Source organism: Ooceraea biroi, chromosome 14 (assembly GCF_003672135.1).
Source record: "Ooceraea biroi isolate clonal line C1 chromosome 14, Obir_v5.4, whole genome shotgun sequence".
NCBI classification, from domain to species: Eukaryota; Metazoa; Arthropoda; class Insecta; order Hymenoptera; family Formicidae; genus Ooceraea; species Ooceraea biroi.
In genome coordinates this window covers 3,049,446-3,068,636 of record NC_039519.1, presented here as the reverse complement: position 1 = coordinate 3,068,636, position 19,191 = coordinate 3,049,446, and the positions used below count along the sequence as shown (strand labels likewise).

Here is a 19,191-nt window from a genome sequence, read left to right as displayed (position 1 = left end):
CTTCACTGTGTGCCGCACTCGTCGCTCTCGCGCTTCTCCGGCACTGTGCGAAGAAAGACATCCCTTTGCCGGGCCGCCACCGATTAAATTCGATGGAAAGGCCGGGGGTGGATGCAGCGAGACTTATTTCGCGGTTGAATCGAGCGACTAATATATCGTCACTTTCATCCACACCGCCGGCATGTCAATAGCGTCACTTACCGCGACGTTCGACATGAGATTTTTATGGTGATTGGCTGCTGTTAGAGAAAATAATGGATTTCAAATTAAACATTTTTAGTTACCGGTAAACAACGTGTGCACGCCATTTATTTCTCAAAACTGTTCGATACTTTGTACAGAATCATATTATTAATAAGAATATATTGCCTTAACGTGTAATGGCTGATTATTTTCCACGATCCCAAACGAAGCAAAAATTAAAAAAATACATTAATATTTTAATATTCCTTTGAAAAGAATCACTGATATGATTGTGCGCCTTTCCCCCTATCAAAATTAGGCTAAAGATTGATGTTTAACTCCATTTTGTTCGGACTATTCAATACTTGCTTCAATTAATCAACGTGAAACGTCACACGTATAGCCCACCAACCTTTAATCTATGAGAGGTGCGGTCCGAGCGGGAGCGCGCTGCCATCTCCTCCCCAACCCTCCTTCCGCCGAAGCTATCACAGTGTAGGTTTTGCGGCAATACGTTCGGGGTGGTAACTGCAGCAGTACCACTCGTTTAAAACGCATTAGGGAGCGGACGAATGGTGGTGCAAGTCCGCGGCCACTCTAAGCACCGCAATTCCGCAGCTGCCGCAATTCTTGTTCGTGCTTTTTGATCAGGCGCCATCAACGCCCCCGCTTTACACACCCACCCCCTCGCAATCCTCGCGTGGTCCACTCTCTTGTGATCGACCCCCATCTTCTCGTGTTTCAGTGAGGCCCCTGAGCGTAACGATACTCAGCAACGAGCACACACCCCTCAGCGCCAACCGGAAGTACGACATTAGCTGCATGACGGTCGGTTCAAGGCCGCCAGCAAAGCTGTCCTGGTACATGGATGGCCAGAAGCTCCTCAATCACACGGACCAGGTAAGACTTCATAGCTAATCGATATGCGCTTTGGGCGCTGCGAGACATTATTCGGTTCCGTAATTGTCGGGCATGAATCGTTTCGATCGTTTTACGGCGAAACAACTGATATCCAATCAGTGCGCGAAATACATTACGTACGTAACGTGTGGTTGGATTAGAGAATTATAAAATTATTATACGAAATGAAATATCTGGTTTACGAAAGGGGAACTTTTTTAACAAATAAGAGAAGATTTAGTAATTTTTTATTCTTTTGTCTTATTTTGTGAACGGTCTATATATGTATTATTTTCTACAGATGTAACGTCCTCTAAGAAAAAAAAGTGATTTTTCCGAAGTATCAAAAAGAGTTTGCTCGGCAAAAATGTTGATTCATGGATTTTTTGTTCCACAATGACTGCTCCATTTCTGCGTTCGGTTTCGCGTAACTGTTTCGAGTGCCAAAAACGCGATATTCGATATTCGTTTCGAATTGGATAAAACGGCAGTATCGTACGAGGAAAGTTGTTGTGACAACTGTCGTCAGCAAAATGGTAGTAGGAAGGGAAACGAACGGCGACACAAGCCGTAGAATAATTTTCTATTTTACCCCTTCGCCATGTAACAGAATAAAAAAAAACACCGAAATAATTCATTGTAGTCGTCGCTCGCTTGTACTTCCGCTTCGTCTAACTCGCACCGCGCTATCATTGATACCCGGGCCGATCGATCTCCATTATCGCTTTCCCGTGTAACAGCGAATTTCCTATTTGTAATATCGCGTATCTCGTATGAAATTCTTATTCGGCGGAGCTCTCACCTGGTCTCGGGTCACGCCAACCTGCCGTCGCGAAATGATTTAACGTCGCCGGGAACACGTCGCGTCCCACATCGCGCGTGTCCGTTGTCGTTTCCGCGCGCATAAATGACCCTCGAGCGATGCGAAAGGGTGGCAGCATTCCATTGGGAGTCAAAGAGTCCACCGGGCCGGGTGGAGGCCCAAAAAACCGTGGGGTTCGTGTTCGAGATGTACGGGCCGCTTCTTCGATCGTTCCCCGCGAAATCACTGGCATTAGCGTCGGTATCGGTATTTGCATCGTTGCCATTAAGCCTCCCCTCTGACACGCTATGGTGCAATTACCGGATAGTGCCGATGTTTTCGTGATCTCGCGCTCTCACTCCGTTTCACCGCGGCCCGGACGCCCCCGTCTTTATCTCGCGTGCGCGTCTCCATCCGTCTCTCTCGCTCCTCTCCTTTGATCCTCGCTCGCTCGCGAGGAAACTCCTCCGTTATACGTACTCGAACTCTGCCGAGCCATCGATCTACGCCCGTCTTGCGTTTCCGTGGCGAACTCTTCCTGAAACGTGATTCTTTGACCCGCCGCCTCCAAATTGCGTTTCGAATCTCGATATACCTCGCCGCTCGGATACCGTTTTAAGGGGATGTGTTACGACAGTAAACGCACGCATAATTGGATCACGTAAATCATTGGAATCGAGTCATTTTACGAATAAACGGATAAAATTGATACATTTTTTCCTGAGTAACATGATGCTGGAATATACATGCTGGTGAAGATTATGTGAACGCACGTGTTTCAGTTTCAGCAGCATTAGTCGGAATATACATCATATTATAAAAGTTTCTTCTAGTGCGATGTTCAATGCACTTCAATCTACAACTTTTGCTTTTACCGTCTCAATTAATCATATAAATCGAGCCACATGACGGATACGAATTCGAGACGGCTGATGTTAAGGAACCTGTTTGAGAGCAGAGTGAAGTTACCGGATATGGACAGTACATATACGTAATTATGAAATGATGGATACCATCCGTCATTCGATGATTTGTCAATAATTCATGACAGGTCCGAACATTGAGAGATATACCGTTGCGATGAATATAGAGTAATGTGAATATACGATATAATCTATTTTTTATTGTTTTTCACGATACTTTTTCACGATTACGACTTTATATATGCTGCTGCATAATATCAAATTTTTTTACTGTATAATATAGTAATATTAAATTTATATCAGATTTTCCTTTAAAAACTAGTTATATATTTTTCCTAAGTTTTAAATCGCGAATTATTTAAAAAAGGAAAACATAACATTTGCTTTTTAATATTCAATAAAATTTTGTAATTTTTATTCTATAAAAAGATCAATTTTATTTTGGTAAAAAACAGATTTATTGGGATATCTAATTTTTGCGAAGATTATTGTGTTACAATCTTTTAGTATTGAGAATAATTTTAATTTAACTTGAACGAACGTGCTGAATATGTCATTAAGTTAAAAGCATCACTTGTCAGCTGGCTCGTTTTACGCGACAATAGTGAAACTGCTATTGTATGAATCCGAGCTCTGGTAAAGCATTGATTTCTATTATGTATCCATCGAGCTTCTCTGTACTTGGAATGTTTCTAAAACGCAGTTTTCTAAATGAAATCGAAGCGAACTGAACTGAAATCTAATTCTGTTCATTTCAGACAATCTCCTCTATCATTACCTTATTCATAGTTTTTGAAGAAATCAACATCGATCCGCACATACATTATTTGAGTATTCATCTACATTAACGAATATCATTCTTGATTTGTCGGATCTCTATCTGCATACGATAACCGACGCGATTTCAAAGATAAAGTCACGAGAAAATGCAAATTCGTCCGATGCGAAAATTCCTGCTAAATTATGACAAAAGAATCGATAAGGGTACGTGATCCCTGCGCAGTGAAATTCCGCGTAACGTCATTTATTCGCCCGCATAATCGAGATGCAGTAAAACTTGTCAAATGAAAAACGAGAATAGAGAAACGTGTGCGCGCGCGCACTCGTACAAGCTTCCGGTTACATCGTCACTCGTGTGCTCGCGGATTTTGCAATAACGATTCGCCGGTCGGACCGGTCTCGCCCGTGCGCTCACCATGGCATGATCGACGATGATCCGCTAGTAGCGGAGATTCAAAGAGCTGATATTTTCCGCCGCAAATAACGATCACGTTGTTGGTCAGTGCCAGGCAGGCGACATCCAGTTCTGACACGTTCGCGCTATCTCGCGTTATACGTCATAATATCGCGGTGTCGAATGAAGTTCGGTACCGGGTAGACATATCCAGGCACAGAAAGAGAGTGTGTGTGAGGAAGAGAGAGAGGGGGGGGGGGAGGGGTGGAGAAGAGAAAGAGATGTGCGCGTGCGAACATTGGCGAGGGGGTGGAAGTGTGGAAGAGAGGGTGGATTGTGGACAGTATAGTTGGCAGCGGGTGATTCGACTTCGCCGATTTATGACCGCCGCGCGAATTTCAAGCCAATTTCGTTCCGGACTGCGCCGCGCCGCCGCACCGGCTAGGTGCTACATACACCGTGACCGAAAAATTCCGAGCCCCGATTTGATAATCGATGGCGCCGCGTCGTACTGCCGCTCGTTAAGACACGCCGTATTTTTTTGTGGAAGGTATTGCGACACGCGGCCGAGATGAGATTGCGAGATTGAAATATGCCGAGCGAACTCGGTCGCACGCCATATAAATCCAACGTAATAGTACGTTGATATTCTTTTGCTCGTTCGGAGTATTCCGCGCATTTTTATGTCGCGTCATTTACCGTCTATTTTCCACGAAAATGTCTGAAATGTTGCGTGCCTTCCTCAAAACGTATCAACGCGATCTTAATCACGGTCTCGTAAGTAAACCTGCACGGGGGTTGCGGTTTTGATATCTTTAATGGTGCAAGATATACGTATAAATTCTTAAGAGGGTGACGAGAAATCGTGCACGTTACAGGACGCGGCTGTGCGGCTGTGTTTGATAATTACATGTTTTTTCCTGACAAGACATCCGACTCGTGCGTACATCTACGTAAATACGGAGCTCGGTTTCGTGCAAGTTGAAGTTGCACTCAACGCGAGGGGGTAAAGTATTCATGCGAGGGAGCCAGATCCTATTACACCACCTGTAAAGGTGGGTGATAAACGCCTCCTGAACTGACTCGTCCGGTCATTAAGACTTATCGCCGGATTAACGCTCGGCGCTTATAAGCCCCAATACGCTTCCTTTTACCTCAGACGCGCACCACACGCACACACACACACACTCTCTCTCTCTCTCTCTGCATGACTACTAGTAATTATAAGAGTGGCAGACTGGCTGAGACTTGAAGTCTGTAGCGTTTTTAGGGAAATCTGTGTGCGAATCGCTCGAAAATTAGAATCACGTATAATGTCGAACAACAGAAAGGCATCGGTAATATCATACCTCGATGAATTATCTCGTAATTCTCCTTTTTTAATGGCAAAAATGTATATATTATGTTTATACATCGATACTTGGCGCCGAGATTAATTAGCAACGAGACTTTAATGAAACACCTGCAAATTAATGCGCGTGATATGAATGAATGAAATAAATAAACGGACATTGTCTCGTAGCTAATAATGATTGGGTGTATCTGCCGTTGTTGCAGATTGTTTGTCTATTGCTATCCCGATTAACGAACTGATAGTATTTTCATTACGGCACGAGCGCAAAATATGACTGCACACGTTGCGTTACTAATGTGCTGCCGCACGCGTTTTAATAGACGTTTACTACGACAAAAAATATCGGGGAAACAATTAACGAACGCGGCATAAGGCACGTTAAAATATGTAATGCGAATGCGCAATTATAACTTCGATATATTGATTGCAAGATTTTAATTTCACGTAAACCCGATATTAACTCAGAGATCATCGATACAAAACGGACTTAATAAAAGAAGAATTAAAATTACCAGCCTAGTGTGATTTATCTGATATTACGCGCGAAATATTTCCGTCCTCCCTGTCCGATTAATCGGCAGTTAATAAAATTGCTATGATACGATTATATTACAGATATCGCAGGACGGTAACACGACGAGTTCCACCTTAATATTCGAACCGACTCTATCACATCACGATAAGACCATCACGTGCAGGGCCGAGAATCCCCAACTTCAACGGAGCATAGTGGAGGATACGTGGAAACTAAACGTTTTTTGTAAGTATGCATTCTCTCTAGTAAATATGCATGTGAGATACGAGATGTAACGTAAAATTGCACGATTAGAGCGATTAGTGAAGATTGAAGACTGCCCGATAATTCCCGCAGAATCGTGATTCCTCGATAAAGCAGATGGTATTCCGCGATTGCAAATTGAGACACGTATTGCCTTACGCCTGATACAACGTAACTTGGATATTAATAATTGCGCGTAATTTGAATAATCATGATCCGTTGGATATGCGATGCGGCAGCGTAAAAAGTTGGAGGAGAATAATGTCAGATCGCAAACCAATAGCGGAGGTAGACCGCGAGTTTGCATACTGGTGATGGTAACACGATGTGCTCTCCGTGGAGAGGCAGCGTTATTATCACTAATATCATTATTCATTACGCACGCACGCCATTCCATCAATATTACGCGGACGAATCAACAACCCTCGGTTCCCCGTGTTACAGGATAATAACGCGCGCGACTGACCATTTCTCCCTTTTACATTTGCTGCGCAGTGAAAGGAAGAAAAAACCAGGGTAAAGAATATTTCTCAGCGTGTAATAAACGCTGGATAGCGCTCGGTTTTTATTTTTACACGGCTATAAAGGCAAACATAAATCTACCGAGTATAAAATTGTACACGTACTACAAACGTTTACTTTGTATCCCGGGCTGCAATCCAACGGGCGCGCCGAATACTCTTCCGGAATCTCGTTTCCTTTACAAGGGCTGTAATCGAGGATACGATGATGTAACGGGCAGTTTGCGAGTTTCGTCCCGGGATTACCGCACGATTAAACGCGGTGCGCGTTGTCGCTGCGTTAAAAACAAGTTGGTAATTCATCAAAGCCCTAAACTCATAAGCGCCCATCGCGCGTGTCGCCCTTCGCGCAATCGACACATCGGAAAATCCGCGTGCGCGGCATACGTCAACGCGTTGCACACGTGTGCACGGTCATACGCGTCGTCCGTATGTGTATCGAGCACGGTAAACGGGTTAAAAGCTTGGCAGGCCGAAACAGGGCCGTCGATATAGATTACGTTCGTGCAAACGCGAATGTAATCACAATAACGAGACGTCAACGCGAGGCCAAAATGGAACGTCCAACGTGGCGGCCGAGTGGCGCGACTCGATTTATTCGTTTGCTGCGACGCCGCTGTCGCTCGCGAATTTCAAAGACCGAGCGTAAGACAAGTCCATTGTTTCTGACTAGTAAATTGTGTCATCGTGATAGATAGATTCCATCATCAGTTATCAGAAATTCTCCGTTCTGTGAATTTAACTAAAATTGAATGGAGCGCTGCAGAATCTTTCAACTTCCTTGCGTTTCTTGAAAAGTACAGGAAAATAGAGATATCGTAGTCTATTGTATATACTTATCTTCAAAACATTGATTGCTAAGCGATAATGTCTTCTTGTTACAGTTGTCCCGATTCTGCATCTGCAGCTCGGATCAAATATGAATCCAGATGACATCGAAGAAGGCGATGACGTATACTTTGAGTGTAAAGTTCACGCGAACCCGGATGCCTACAAAGTCGTATGGAAACATAACGTAAGTTGAAATACTTTTCAGAGAAATAATTTGTAGATACATTTATGTATGTATTTACATTTGCTTGTATGTGTATCTCATTAAAGATTGCACACATGGATCGTGTACGAAAAAGTAATATCACTGCCGGAACTTTGTAAAGAGCGGATTAATAAATAAAAACTACAGTATGCTCGCGCGAATTGGAAAGCTGAGTTTAAATTTGCGTAAGAACCTCCGGATTTTCTCGAGTGATATATTTACGCTTGAATAGTTCCGACTCTACCCGAAACACGGTTGGTACAGAATAATGGCTACTGCAACCGAAACCGACAAATGGGGAACGAACTTTCCGTGCGCCTAAAACCTCTGCTATCTCTCTAAATATTAAGGAAGATACGGGCGTATATAATGTTCACCATTACGCAAACATAACAAAGTTACGCAGAAGAGTCTTCTTTAATATAACGTCAAATTCATCTGTAAAATTAGCTTGTTCTCCCTCAGTCTTAATTAAATTTTATTCAACACGATGAATATGGCTGAGCGAATAGTTTTATTTCAACCGCATTTCGCGATTATTTCGGACTCCAACAATTTTGTAACAACTGTTTAAATAAAATCCCACATGCAATAAATTTTATTTCTATGGATGACGCACGTATCTCAGTTTTTCCTTGCACGCGATGTGCCAATAATCATCAATGCTTGGAAAATTAACTTTGACGACATGCTCTAATTACATATACATTTCCTTCCTCTTTTTCCCTCTACCTCGATAAAAATATATAAACGATAGTATACGTAATATTCCTTCGCCCTGCTGACGTCCTGCTCCGGTTTTGTGTCCACGTTATTCGCAGATCCCATCGCGTCGCTCATCTGCGCTTTTCGCTGACGTCTATTCACGTTTCACCTTCCTGATTCAAATTGACGTCATTATGTATTGTTTAACATGGTATGTTACATTATGGCGCGGTGTCCATAAATGCTTTGTAAATACACAGACTGTCCAACTTTACCGGCATCGTCGTCGGTGGCAGTTAATTAACTCGATATTAATAAAACCCCATTTAATTAAGTAAAATCTCCGCCGCTGCCCGGCGAAACCCATCTATCGCAGGGCTATTTTCACCTCGAATGTGAATTTTATCTGGACGAAGGTTACGAATCATTCTACGCTTCATGAATTATAATTAGGTCCCGTCTCTTTGTTGAGTTGAATTATTATTCAATTGAGCACATAATTAAGGCGTCCTAAATTTGCACGAATATTGACATTTTGAAGCGACAATCTTGAAATATATGTCACGTAGAAATAATAATTTCTAGAACTGCATTCTCTGGAGATGGCGGCGACACTTCGATCTGATCGCGAATGCACATTGTTCCAGGGAAACGTGATCCAGAATAACGCGAAGAACGGCGTGATCGTCCAGCAATACGGTTTGGCTCTCAGAGTGGTGAATCGGTCCCAGGCCGGAAATTACACTTGCGTCGCCAGCAACGTCGAAGGCGATGGCTACAGCAATATCGTGGAGCTTAAGATTATGTGTGAGTATCTTACACGTTATCACATCGATCTTGCGCTTACACCAACACTCGCCGAGATAAAAATGCATGTCACGATAATGCGTTTACTGGGAAATTTTATTCCAGTCAATTCCATTCCAAAGTCACGTTTCGATGCTGCATATTCGACTTCCGTTTGCCGAAAGTAACGTTTCCGTCTCTCTTTGCTCGCTCTTTCGAAAGCCGGGCTTCGATCACTTCGTTTCCCAGAAGGGATCCGCGCAATTATTTTGCCCGTCAAGGCAGTGTTCAACATCGCAAATATTTCAACGTAATACGATGTAAACGGCACATCAACATAATCGATGAGTGACATTTAAATAGCGATGTTATTAAGCGTCTTCGAGCTGACTTTCGGAAAATCGCGGCGGTCTAGCTCCATAATTGGTCGCCGGACTTCTGAGGCTTCGAGGATATTATTCGTGAATAAACGTCGAATATCAAGATGTCGGCATGATTATTCATTAAAAACACGTTGAAAGGGGCAGAGTTGAATGGCGGGCGAGGGTAACGGAAGAAAAATAGGACGATCCATGGTGAGCCAACAAATTATTCCGAACCGGCGAACTCCGATTCCCCCATACCCTCGGTTCGGCCTTCGTTTACCCATTCCGCCGCGAAAAATGGGGAAACTATTCAAGTGAGCGAGCGAATAATGCTCATCGATCTTCCCTCGAAAAGCCGGCTGGTGGTCATTCCATTCCGTGCCGCGCCTCTCGCACTTTTAATAAATGCGCGTAAACTCCTCCGGTTCCGGTCTGCATGTCGCATGCTACAGCTCTCTTTTCCTCTCTTTCTCTGCTCGTTGTGTACATCAGCTGTTACTCTTGATACAGCAGTAACGCAGTAAAATTTTTATACCTCGGAAATTATAGTTATTACGCGCAACTGCAGATTATCGGCCATGTAAAAGTACTTTAGAACTGGCTAGATATTCCTGGTGCCGCAAATATCAAAGCTGAGAGCAACGATAAAAGAACTCGCGATTGTCTCTGCGTTCAACACATAAAACATACAAAATCTATTGTTACGCGCTAAATAAAATGAAATTCCTCTAATCAAAAATGATATCCCTCTCTCGAACCGGGCCAGCTGCCTTGCCATGTCGATTAGCAGATTTCGTCTAGGCTTCCTCCTTTCTACTCTCTTTCTTTCTCCAGACAAACCGATCTGCGTGCCGGATCAGAAACGGATCTACGGAGTGGCGAGGCACGAAGATGCTCGCGTGATATGCAGGGTCGAGGCGTACCCGCCACCGGAGAGCTTCCGTTGGGCCTTCAACAATACCGAGGAGATGGTCGACGTGCCGCAGGCACGTTACAAGAACTCAACCAGACACACCCAGAGCGTCCTCACATACAGACCGGTCACGGAAATGGACTACGGCACCGTGCTCTGTTGGGCGAGTAACACGGCTGGCCAGCAGAAGAATGCCTGCATATTTCACATCATTCCTGCGGGTATGTACGCACGTAAGCACATATACCGGTAATGCCGTTCCTACCTCCCCGAGTCTCGCTAAGGATTTCCGGGAAAAGTTCCGGGAAGCGTTTCGTGAACGTGCATGTCGAGCGTTCCGCGGCGTCGCGCCGGAACGCCATTGTCTGTTGCGAAATCAGTATTACGCAAATAATTCTCATCGAGACGGGGCGAGGCGGGAAGGGCTGCGCGCAAGAGAGAAGGAGGATCGTAAACAGTGTTAATGGCGCGTGCAGGCAAACCGGAAGCTCCGTACAACTGTACGCTGACCAACCAGACCACCGAATCACTCTCAGTGGAATGCACCGCCGGTTTTGACGGTGGTCAGCCCCAACACTTCCTCCTTGAAGTGTTCGATCAGCACACGGGAGTCCTGCAGGCCAACGTCACTTCCAGAGAGAATGCAGCTTTCACCGTGCAGGGCTTGGAGCCCGGCAAGGTCCTGAATATGATCCTGTACGCGGTGAACGCGAAGGGCAGAAGTGACCCCACGCTGCTGGAAGGTTTCACGCTGAAAGTCGCCGAGAAGCAAACTGGTAAGTTGTGCCCAGAAATATCTCTCGTTCTGCCGGGTCTCTCGGAAAGTATCTCGAGGTATCACGATGGAACACTCGTTTCGCAAGGGTATTACTTGAGACGTCATATCACGTCGTGCAAGTTGCAGAATCCGCAAGACGACAATTTTATCGAAGAACCTTGATCCGTACCGAGACACGAACGTCGACGTTGCTCAAAACCAAAATTGACAGTCCGACAGGGACTAATAATGATCGACGATTTCCGAATCAGACAATCGGTCGCTTCGGGCGTATCGACCGTACCTGCATCGAAATAAGTAATTTGACAGGAGCGTTCGGAAGTGCAGTATCGGCGCAACGTCACCTCATAAATTATGAGGGTAACCGGAGGGCGCTTTAATCGAATTAGCAAATTAAATCGAGCAGACCCGCGCGGATTGTCCGTGTAACGTTTTAAGCCGCTCATCCGGCCCGAATCCCCGGGTCGATCTCGATATACCGCTTTCTACCCGTCGCTTCTCGCAAGCTAAAGGGCACTTGGACTATACGAACGGTTCCGCCGCGAAAATTGGGCATCTGGATGGAGAAATTCAATCGGCGACACACACACGCAAACACACACGCATGATCACCTGATTTGATATTACGCAGGTAATGTCCACGTCACGTGTGTGCGCGAGCGAACGTGGATTGTTCTACGGAGCAGCCGTCCGTTGCCGAGTACTAATCTATTCCGACGTTTTCCAATCCACTTACATGAAACGATTCCGGCCAAAAATTGCCAGCGGTTCTGACGGCGCGTAAAACGCTATACGGCCAGATTTCTCGGGAGCCCGTGGCCGTACTACTCTCTGCGAAATACGAATGTCGACGTGGCTCATTTAACCGGTACCGGTTTATTTTTTCGATTCGATGCCGCGGCGGAGGCAAGGAGGATCCCGTACCCCGCTGCAGGACGGAGAGAAATTTCGTCCTGCAGCGGAGACGACGGTAGGTAATATTTGCAAAGTGAGAGCAGTCGGGGGCAGGTATATCATGAGTAATTACGAGAATTAATCTCGCCGTCCACCTGTAATTACGAAAGTGGGAAAGATCTACGAGGGTAACGCGAGGAACTCGCTCGTTCCCGCGAGCGATGTAATCGTCGACCGACGACCGTCCGTAAGCGAGCGCGTACAGTGACACGTTGATGGAACTGCGAGCTACTCGCCGTAAAACCGCGGAAAATTGATATAACTTCGAGAAGGATTGATCGTTCCCGTAACTACGACGCTAAGGGGAATATAAAAATTTACATTCATATTCAAGTTCGCGCGAAACCGCCGTATTCGGCGCGCCAGGTAATAGACACGCGCACATTTCATTGCGGAAAAACAACGGGATCCCATGAACGAGCTACGATGAGTGCCCGTAAGAAGCGCGCCGGCGGAATTGCCGACGAATCCTACGTGGAGCGTTGAACCAGCTCCGGATGTCCGAATGGATGGATCTCGTCGAATTCATCCCTCTCCCGTCGCATTCATCCCGTAGATTTCTGGATGGTAGGATCTCGACCAACGGAGAGATTCAGGATCTATCTCCGGGAACGGATACACTCGACCTCGGCGTACACACATGTACATGCACATATGTATTATATATGTATATATGTATCTATTATATATATGAAGGCACGAGATAAATTTACAAGTGAAATTGGTCTCTCGGTCAGTTTCCAGAGTGCACACTCGCTCACTCGCTCGTTCACGCGCGCGCGCGTACGTCGTGGTGTATATACGCCGGGTATATAAACTGGTATACGGTATGCGGGCGGAGTAGTCGGTTCGAAAATCGATCCCCCTTGCCGCGAGCTCGACGAGTGTGAAACTTTAATAAAATTCCCGGATCAGCTACCTGCGTCGCCTGTGCACCACCGATCGCTCTCCGTCCCGCTCTTCTACCCCGGTCGGAAGCACTCCGCAAAAGCGCGGAAAGGCCTCGAGGACGTCTTCCGACGGCGATGCTCACTGGGGCGGGACACGAGCATACTCCTGAAATCTCGTTTCCTCGTCCCGTCGTCGTATCGTGCCACCGATTCGCTGCGGCGTGAAATACAAATTATACATGGCACCCGCGCCCGCGAGGGTGACCCGTATCAAGGGTGGCATCGGGTCGAACGCGGTCCTCGCACGTCCGCGCAACCACGCGCTAATTCGCACGATGTAAATATATATCGAGCCGATATGCGCGCGGAGCCCGGCTGACATACAAAAGCCCCAGTTTTTAATTTGATCGACCTAAAAAAAAAGATATAAAGAGAGCGCTCTATTTCCGCGATACGATCAAATGCTTGCGACGGTGATGCGGCGAGCTTAATTCCATTTGCCACGTTCGCGGAACTTGCGCGGCGCGAGAACTTCTGGCTTGCGACTATTATGCTAGATCATACGGTAATATTATATCGGTAGGAAAGCGTATATTAAAACTCTCGCGTGTTACGAAAAATAAACAAAATTTGATTTAGAGCGAAACATAATTCGTTACGATGTGTAGATATCGTAGATATCATCGATGTTCGACCGCAATATTTCTATTTGTTTGTAATGGAATATGATTTTGCAATTTTGTGATGTTCACTGCAGCGATTCGAATGGACGATTGTCACAAATGGAGAATTTAATTAAATTTTTAAATTAATGGAATTCTTAGAATCGGCGAAGAATGACGAAAAATGAATAGTGAAGAGTGCGCTGAAATAAATGCCGCTTCTCTGTTACTTATTTCATCTCTCCGACTTAAAAATGTCCATACATCATAAGGGAAAAGATGAAATTAGAAGCTGTACAATATTTAATGATTTCTTTGGCTTTTTTCATATTACCTCGACATTTTATGAGCGCTCTCTCAAGAATATCTTCCGACGAAGATCCTTGCAATCGAGAAGTTTTTTCATATAATATGAAATCAGATATAAGAGATCTTCAGGTCGCGTGATTTACAATTTCCTAACAAGGAAACCGGGAAGTCGAAAGCACAGAAACCACCGAACGAAAACATGTTTTCGAAAATAGATTAAAGACAAAGGCGAAAATCGAGGGGGAAAGGTAGAGGTGACGAAGTAAGCTAGATGGCAGGTAAATATCATGGGTGCTCGGTGCACTTTCGCCTTGATTAAAAATTAACGTGCACTTTGGCTGTGCATCGGAGCACGGAGTAAAAACACTCGGTCGCTCATGACTAAAACGAGTGGCAATTACGAGCGATGTCTCTCAAGGGGGTCCGGGGGGCTAAGGAAAGAGATTAAAAAACGGACGGGTGGAGCGATAGCGAGTATAGCGCGAGCGAGTACGAGGGGGAAGACGTGGCGGAAGACGACCGCGTGGAAAATTAAACGTCGCCCGGGACGGTGTTTAAACGCGGAGAGATATCAAAAGGATTCGAATTCATTAATCTTAGAAATGGTAGGTAGATAGTCGGATGGCTCTATTCTCGCGCAGGCCAAATATCTCGAATCTTTTTACGGCGTAATGCGACTTTAACTCGTTTAATCCGTTTACCCTCGCAATCCGTCCGGAAAATTGTCCCGCCGGTGCTTTCCTCGCCAACTGCTGCTGCTGCTTGGTTTACTGTCCCGCGTGAATGCACTGCCAGACGTATAGGCAAACGTACAGCCGTTTTACACACGCGAGTACGCGAAACGGGCGCATTCGTATGTTAATTATTACACGATACGCCGTATTTGATATACTTGGATATGTATCATCTTACCTCGATCGATCCTATATTGCTTGATTCGAGAGAGAATATTCCGAGAGACCATAGACGTAATGTTACACAAGCGACAAAATATGCGTCGACATATTTGCACGAGAGCAGTGCGCGTTTTGTTCACAGGTACTCCGGTACCATTCGAGTTTACTCCGTTACTCGGATGTTTGATCGGTGTGATCGTCGCACTTTTGCTCCTCACCGTTATGATTTTGGCCGCGCTAAAAGTAAGGAACGAGAGACGGGCTCAAAGGCCGGGCGATTTACCATTGAAGAAGGCAACCGCACCAAGCTCCGAGGACCTTTACGACGCGGACGATAGAAATCCGGATGTTGTACCGACCAATAAAGGTACGTTTACTATATTTTTAGCGTAAAAAATTAATGAAAAAGAAGCGGATGCGTCAATATTTTAAGTACATTTGCAGCCGCTCCAGATCGCTATATTGTATTAAATGTACGCTATCCACTATTTTTTCATTGTTTAATGCTCGTATCGCTCAATACACACACCAGACTTTACGTGGAAAATGTATAAATAAAAAATTCTCGGAAATATTCTATATGCATATCTGGTGCAAAGCGCATGGTTGGAAAAATTCGAACAATGCACGAAATTATTTGACCGCGTTAAATCACACGATGTAACGCAACACGACAACGAGTAACGCATATACGTAACACGCATAACACGTAGCGATACGTCAATCGACATACGCACGACATCGCATCTACTCTGCAAACAAGTAGATGCATCTCGCGTTTTACAACTAAGAACGAGTGCAACTAGGGTGCAACGTGACGCGACTTGCTGTAATGCGGAATGCTTTTGAATTAAACGGCAGGCATTTTTAGTTACGCGAATTCTGTATTTTCAAGTTTTTCGCCGATAGTCGAGTAGTGTAAATTCACGTCCCTCCATTTAAAATTTAAAATAATTTAAAACCGAAAAATGATATATTTACTGCCGGTATCACAATAGCAGAAAAATGTAATGGCGTCAATAAATTCTGGAAAATCCCTCTTTTTCATTCTATTATACTGTTCTCAAGAACGATATAATAATCAATTCAAATTTCTTTCATATGAGTAACGTTCTAGTTCTCTCTACTGCATATTATCGAACATTTAATTATTATCATATGTAGAAATGTCTGATGCTCCAGTTTTCTTCATGTACTTTAGCTTTAGCAAATTTCCTTTATATTAGAGAGAGATTTCCAATTTCACTCATAATTTAAAAGGATCGGTCGAAACAAGTTCACTGTCCCTTTAACACCGCAGATCCGTTTATATCTATCTGACCCGCTTTTTTCATTTCTACAATCTTTCTGTAGGATATTAGATTTATAAATTTTAGGATTAAGATTTATAAATTTTGTGATTAATTAATTAATTTCCTAGTTTTAAATATACTCTAGCTGACATAAACAAACGAGAACATTTAAAGCTAAATATTATTCAGAGTAGGTTTCTATAGAAACTGATAAAATTTGTACATGGAAAACAAGAACAGGGTATTAATATTGCTAGTCCGTGAACTTAACGGTCGATTCGTTGGAAATTTTATCAGTTAGTCGCCGTTGGCTTGCAAGCGTAATACCTAATTGACAGCGATCGAAAACACTTGGGCGAGTGTACTCGAGACCGGAAATTCAGCGGATTCTATTGCGAACGCAACGCACCGCGTTTCGTTAACAGCACAACGCTATGTTATGCGTCATTACGTCGCTCGCAATAATACCGCCGGATCGGCACTGGCGAACGCGGTTATAGTCGAGTATATAACTGGCATAGAATGTAACCCCAGACTTGTTAATAAATTACTCTGCCGATTACAGCAGCAACTTGTTCACCAAGCTCGCTTATGCGAATCCAATACGTGACGTTCGAACAGTTACAGTCGCGTCGGCGAACTGTGCTAGTGTAATTATGCAATAGACCTGTAAAGAAATCATACGGAAGGTTTTGACTTTACAATCTTTTTCTAGGTATAGGTTTAAAATTGTATAGGTACGTGCTTTTCCCGGATTTTCCAAGTGAGCAAACATCGATCTGCGAGCTTATCTAAAGAGAGATGAAATGAATTATTTTTTTTATTCGAGAGATTATCAGGTGTTTTCTATTCAAAATGTATTCGGGATGCCAATTCGTTTAAACGAAATGTTAACCTGATGAATAAAATTACGCTGTGGCATGTTAACTTGATGAATAAAATTACGCTGGATGCGATATTACTTAGTTAATTATTCAATTACGAAACTATATCTGGTATAAATTACTATTTAATTAATATATCGCATTAGCATACCTCTCCTCAGTGAATCAGGTATCGGTACATTCGTAATGCTTTGTATTTATTAGTTTATTACGATAAAGTTCAATATATCATCACTAAATGATGTAAATTAATGATTAAAATGATTTAATAGCATAACCGTACGCATTACGTCACCGTCTTCTTTCAATTAATGATATATTTTGATGAATAATTATCGCAACCATGGCGCTTTGGGCGTAATAATTCTAATCACAATTCCTAATGAGATATTTAAATTATTTTATTACCATAATGACTATTACTTTCACGTATCGACATATCGACATGTAGATGAAATAAAGAGAATCCTACATTTATATGTTGTAAATATAATTGAATTTTCGATAAATACCGTATATTTACACTTTGCCACGTTATTTGAAAAGTTGTGCTTATTTACGAGAACTTCTGTGGGTTTTAACAATCAATGAAATTTGGATTGTACGGTAATTTTCGATATTTTAGAAAATGTAAGAGAACTTTTCAAAGAGATCATACATTCGATAATATTTTATTTTAATATGCTTTTAATATGCTTGAAACGAAAGATTCAGATTATCAGCTGACCGGCTCGACTTCCGGCACGCCGTTAGCAACGCAAAACACACCGGACGGTCTTCCACCATCGTCCCTTCCGGCCCAGCAGACGAATAATCACCTGCAAGGACTTCCCGCCTATTCGCATAACGACTACAACAATTATCCAACCTTGCCGGTGAGTACCGTGCAACGGAGATTCTCCTAACGAAATTTATTAATTTTGCTGACTTCGCCTACCGAGAAGAACGAGAGTCAAGAAAATCTTGATTCTCGCTTTTTTTCGTTTTATTTCTTAATCCTGATTCTTCACGAATCATATATTCTAAATGATATATTTTGTATATGATTTTTACTTCAAATTTATTATTGATATAAAATGATAATAAATGTTAAATTAAATTTTCTTACTTGAAAATTATCGGTAATGTAGAAACTAAAAATTCAACGCATTGTTTATAAAATATTTTAACGAATAATTGCTATATTTCTATCAAAGATGATTTTTCAACAAATCAACGATTTTCTTTGATATTAAATTATATTTTATTATTCCACTGGATGTTATCAACTATTTGATGTAAATTCCAATTTTATGAGATGGAAGTGAATGCAATGCGTATTGTTTGAATGCAATACGCAGCAAAGGGATGCTTTAAACAATTAAAGTCAATGGTTTAAATCACGAGAATTCCGTTGGTCCGGCGAGCGAGGAAGACTTTAATAAAGTTAATAGGTTCATCCAATGAGATGGGAGACTGAGGAAGTGGAGTACAAAGAAACGGAAGTAGCGAAGCAGCTCGCCGAATCGCGCCGTTGTCGTACTGTCGCGTCATTCCCTTTTCCCTTCGAGCTGCGCGAAAAGCTTCGGCCAATGTTTTCAAGAAAGTCTTCCAGCAGTGTAGTTTGAAATAACAGTATCCATCCGAAAGGATGGCACTCGCGCTGCGTAAAGTTTCAACCGGAAAGCAACGCTGCCAGCAATTCGGAACTAGAAAATTGCGCTGCCCACGTCTTCCTGCGCGATTTTCAGAAACACATTCTGAGGTCAAAGAAATTGTAATACTAAGATACCAGAAGTAGAGGTGTCCGCGAGTGATTTCTTTTTCTGAGGAAATTCTTCATGTGACGCTTGCTGGCGCTCGATCGATACGTCTGCAAATTATAAACGCAAATTCGCTCATTCGTCCATAATTCGCCACGATAAATGGTCGGAATTAAAACCGTGCCCTCCCGTTTCGTTACTGGCGCGTTCCCTCTTTCAAATTTTCTCCGATCTCCTCTCGAGTTCCTTTCGTCACGATCCGCTGAAACTTCACCCTCAATTTCACACCAAATTAATTGCTAATTACCGCGAGGATCTAAAGTTCTGTTAGTAAAACCTCGGCA

At 43.5% G+C, this 19,191-nt stretch overlaps 1 protein-coding gene across 3 annotated transcripts in view; it reads left to right on the top strand.

Moving 5' to 3' along the window:
* LOC105286893 (nephrin) overlaps positions 1-19,191 on the top strand; it is a 261,816-nt gene that overhangs the window by 234,150 nt on the left and 8,475 nt on the right. For 2 of the 3 annotated variants that reach the window (XM_011352184.3, XM_011352171.3), the window contains 8 exons: positions 929-1,083; positions 5,952-6,096; positions 7,520-7,650; positions 9,024-9,183; positions 10,362-10,661; positions 10,917-11,216; positions 15,054-15,296; positions 17,814-17,980. In XM_011352184.3, coding sequence (XP_011350486.1) covers positions 929-1,083; positions 5,952-6,096; positions 7,520-7,650; positions 9,024-9,183; positions 10,362-10,661; positions 10,917-11,216; positions 15,054-15,296; positions 17,814-17,980 — 1,601 coding nt within the window. The remainder of the gene's footprint in view (positions 1-928; positions 1,084-5,951; positions 6,097-7,519; positions 7,651-9,023; positions 9,184-10,361; positions 10,662-10,916; positions 11,217-15,053; positions 15,297-17,813; positions 17,981-19,191) is intronic. The other variant, XM_011352178.3, reaches the window with a different exon arrangement.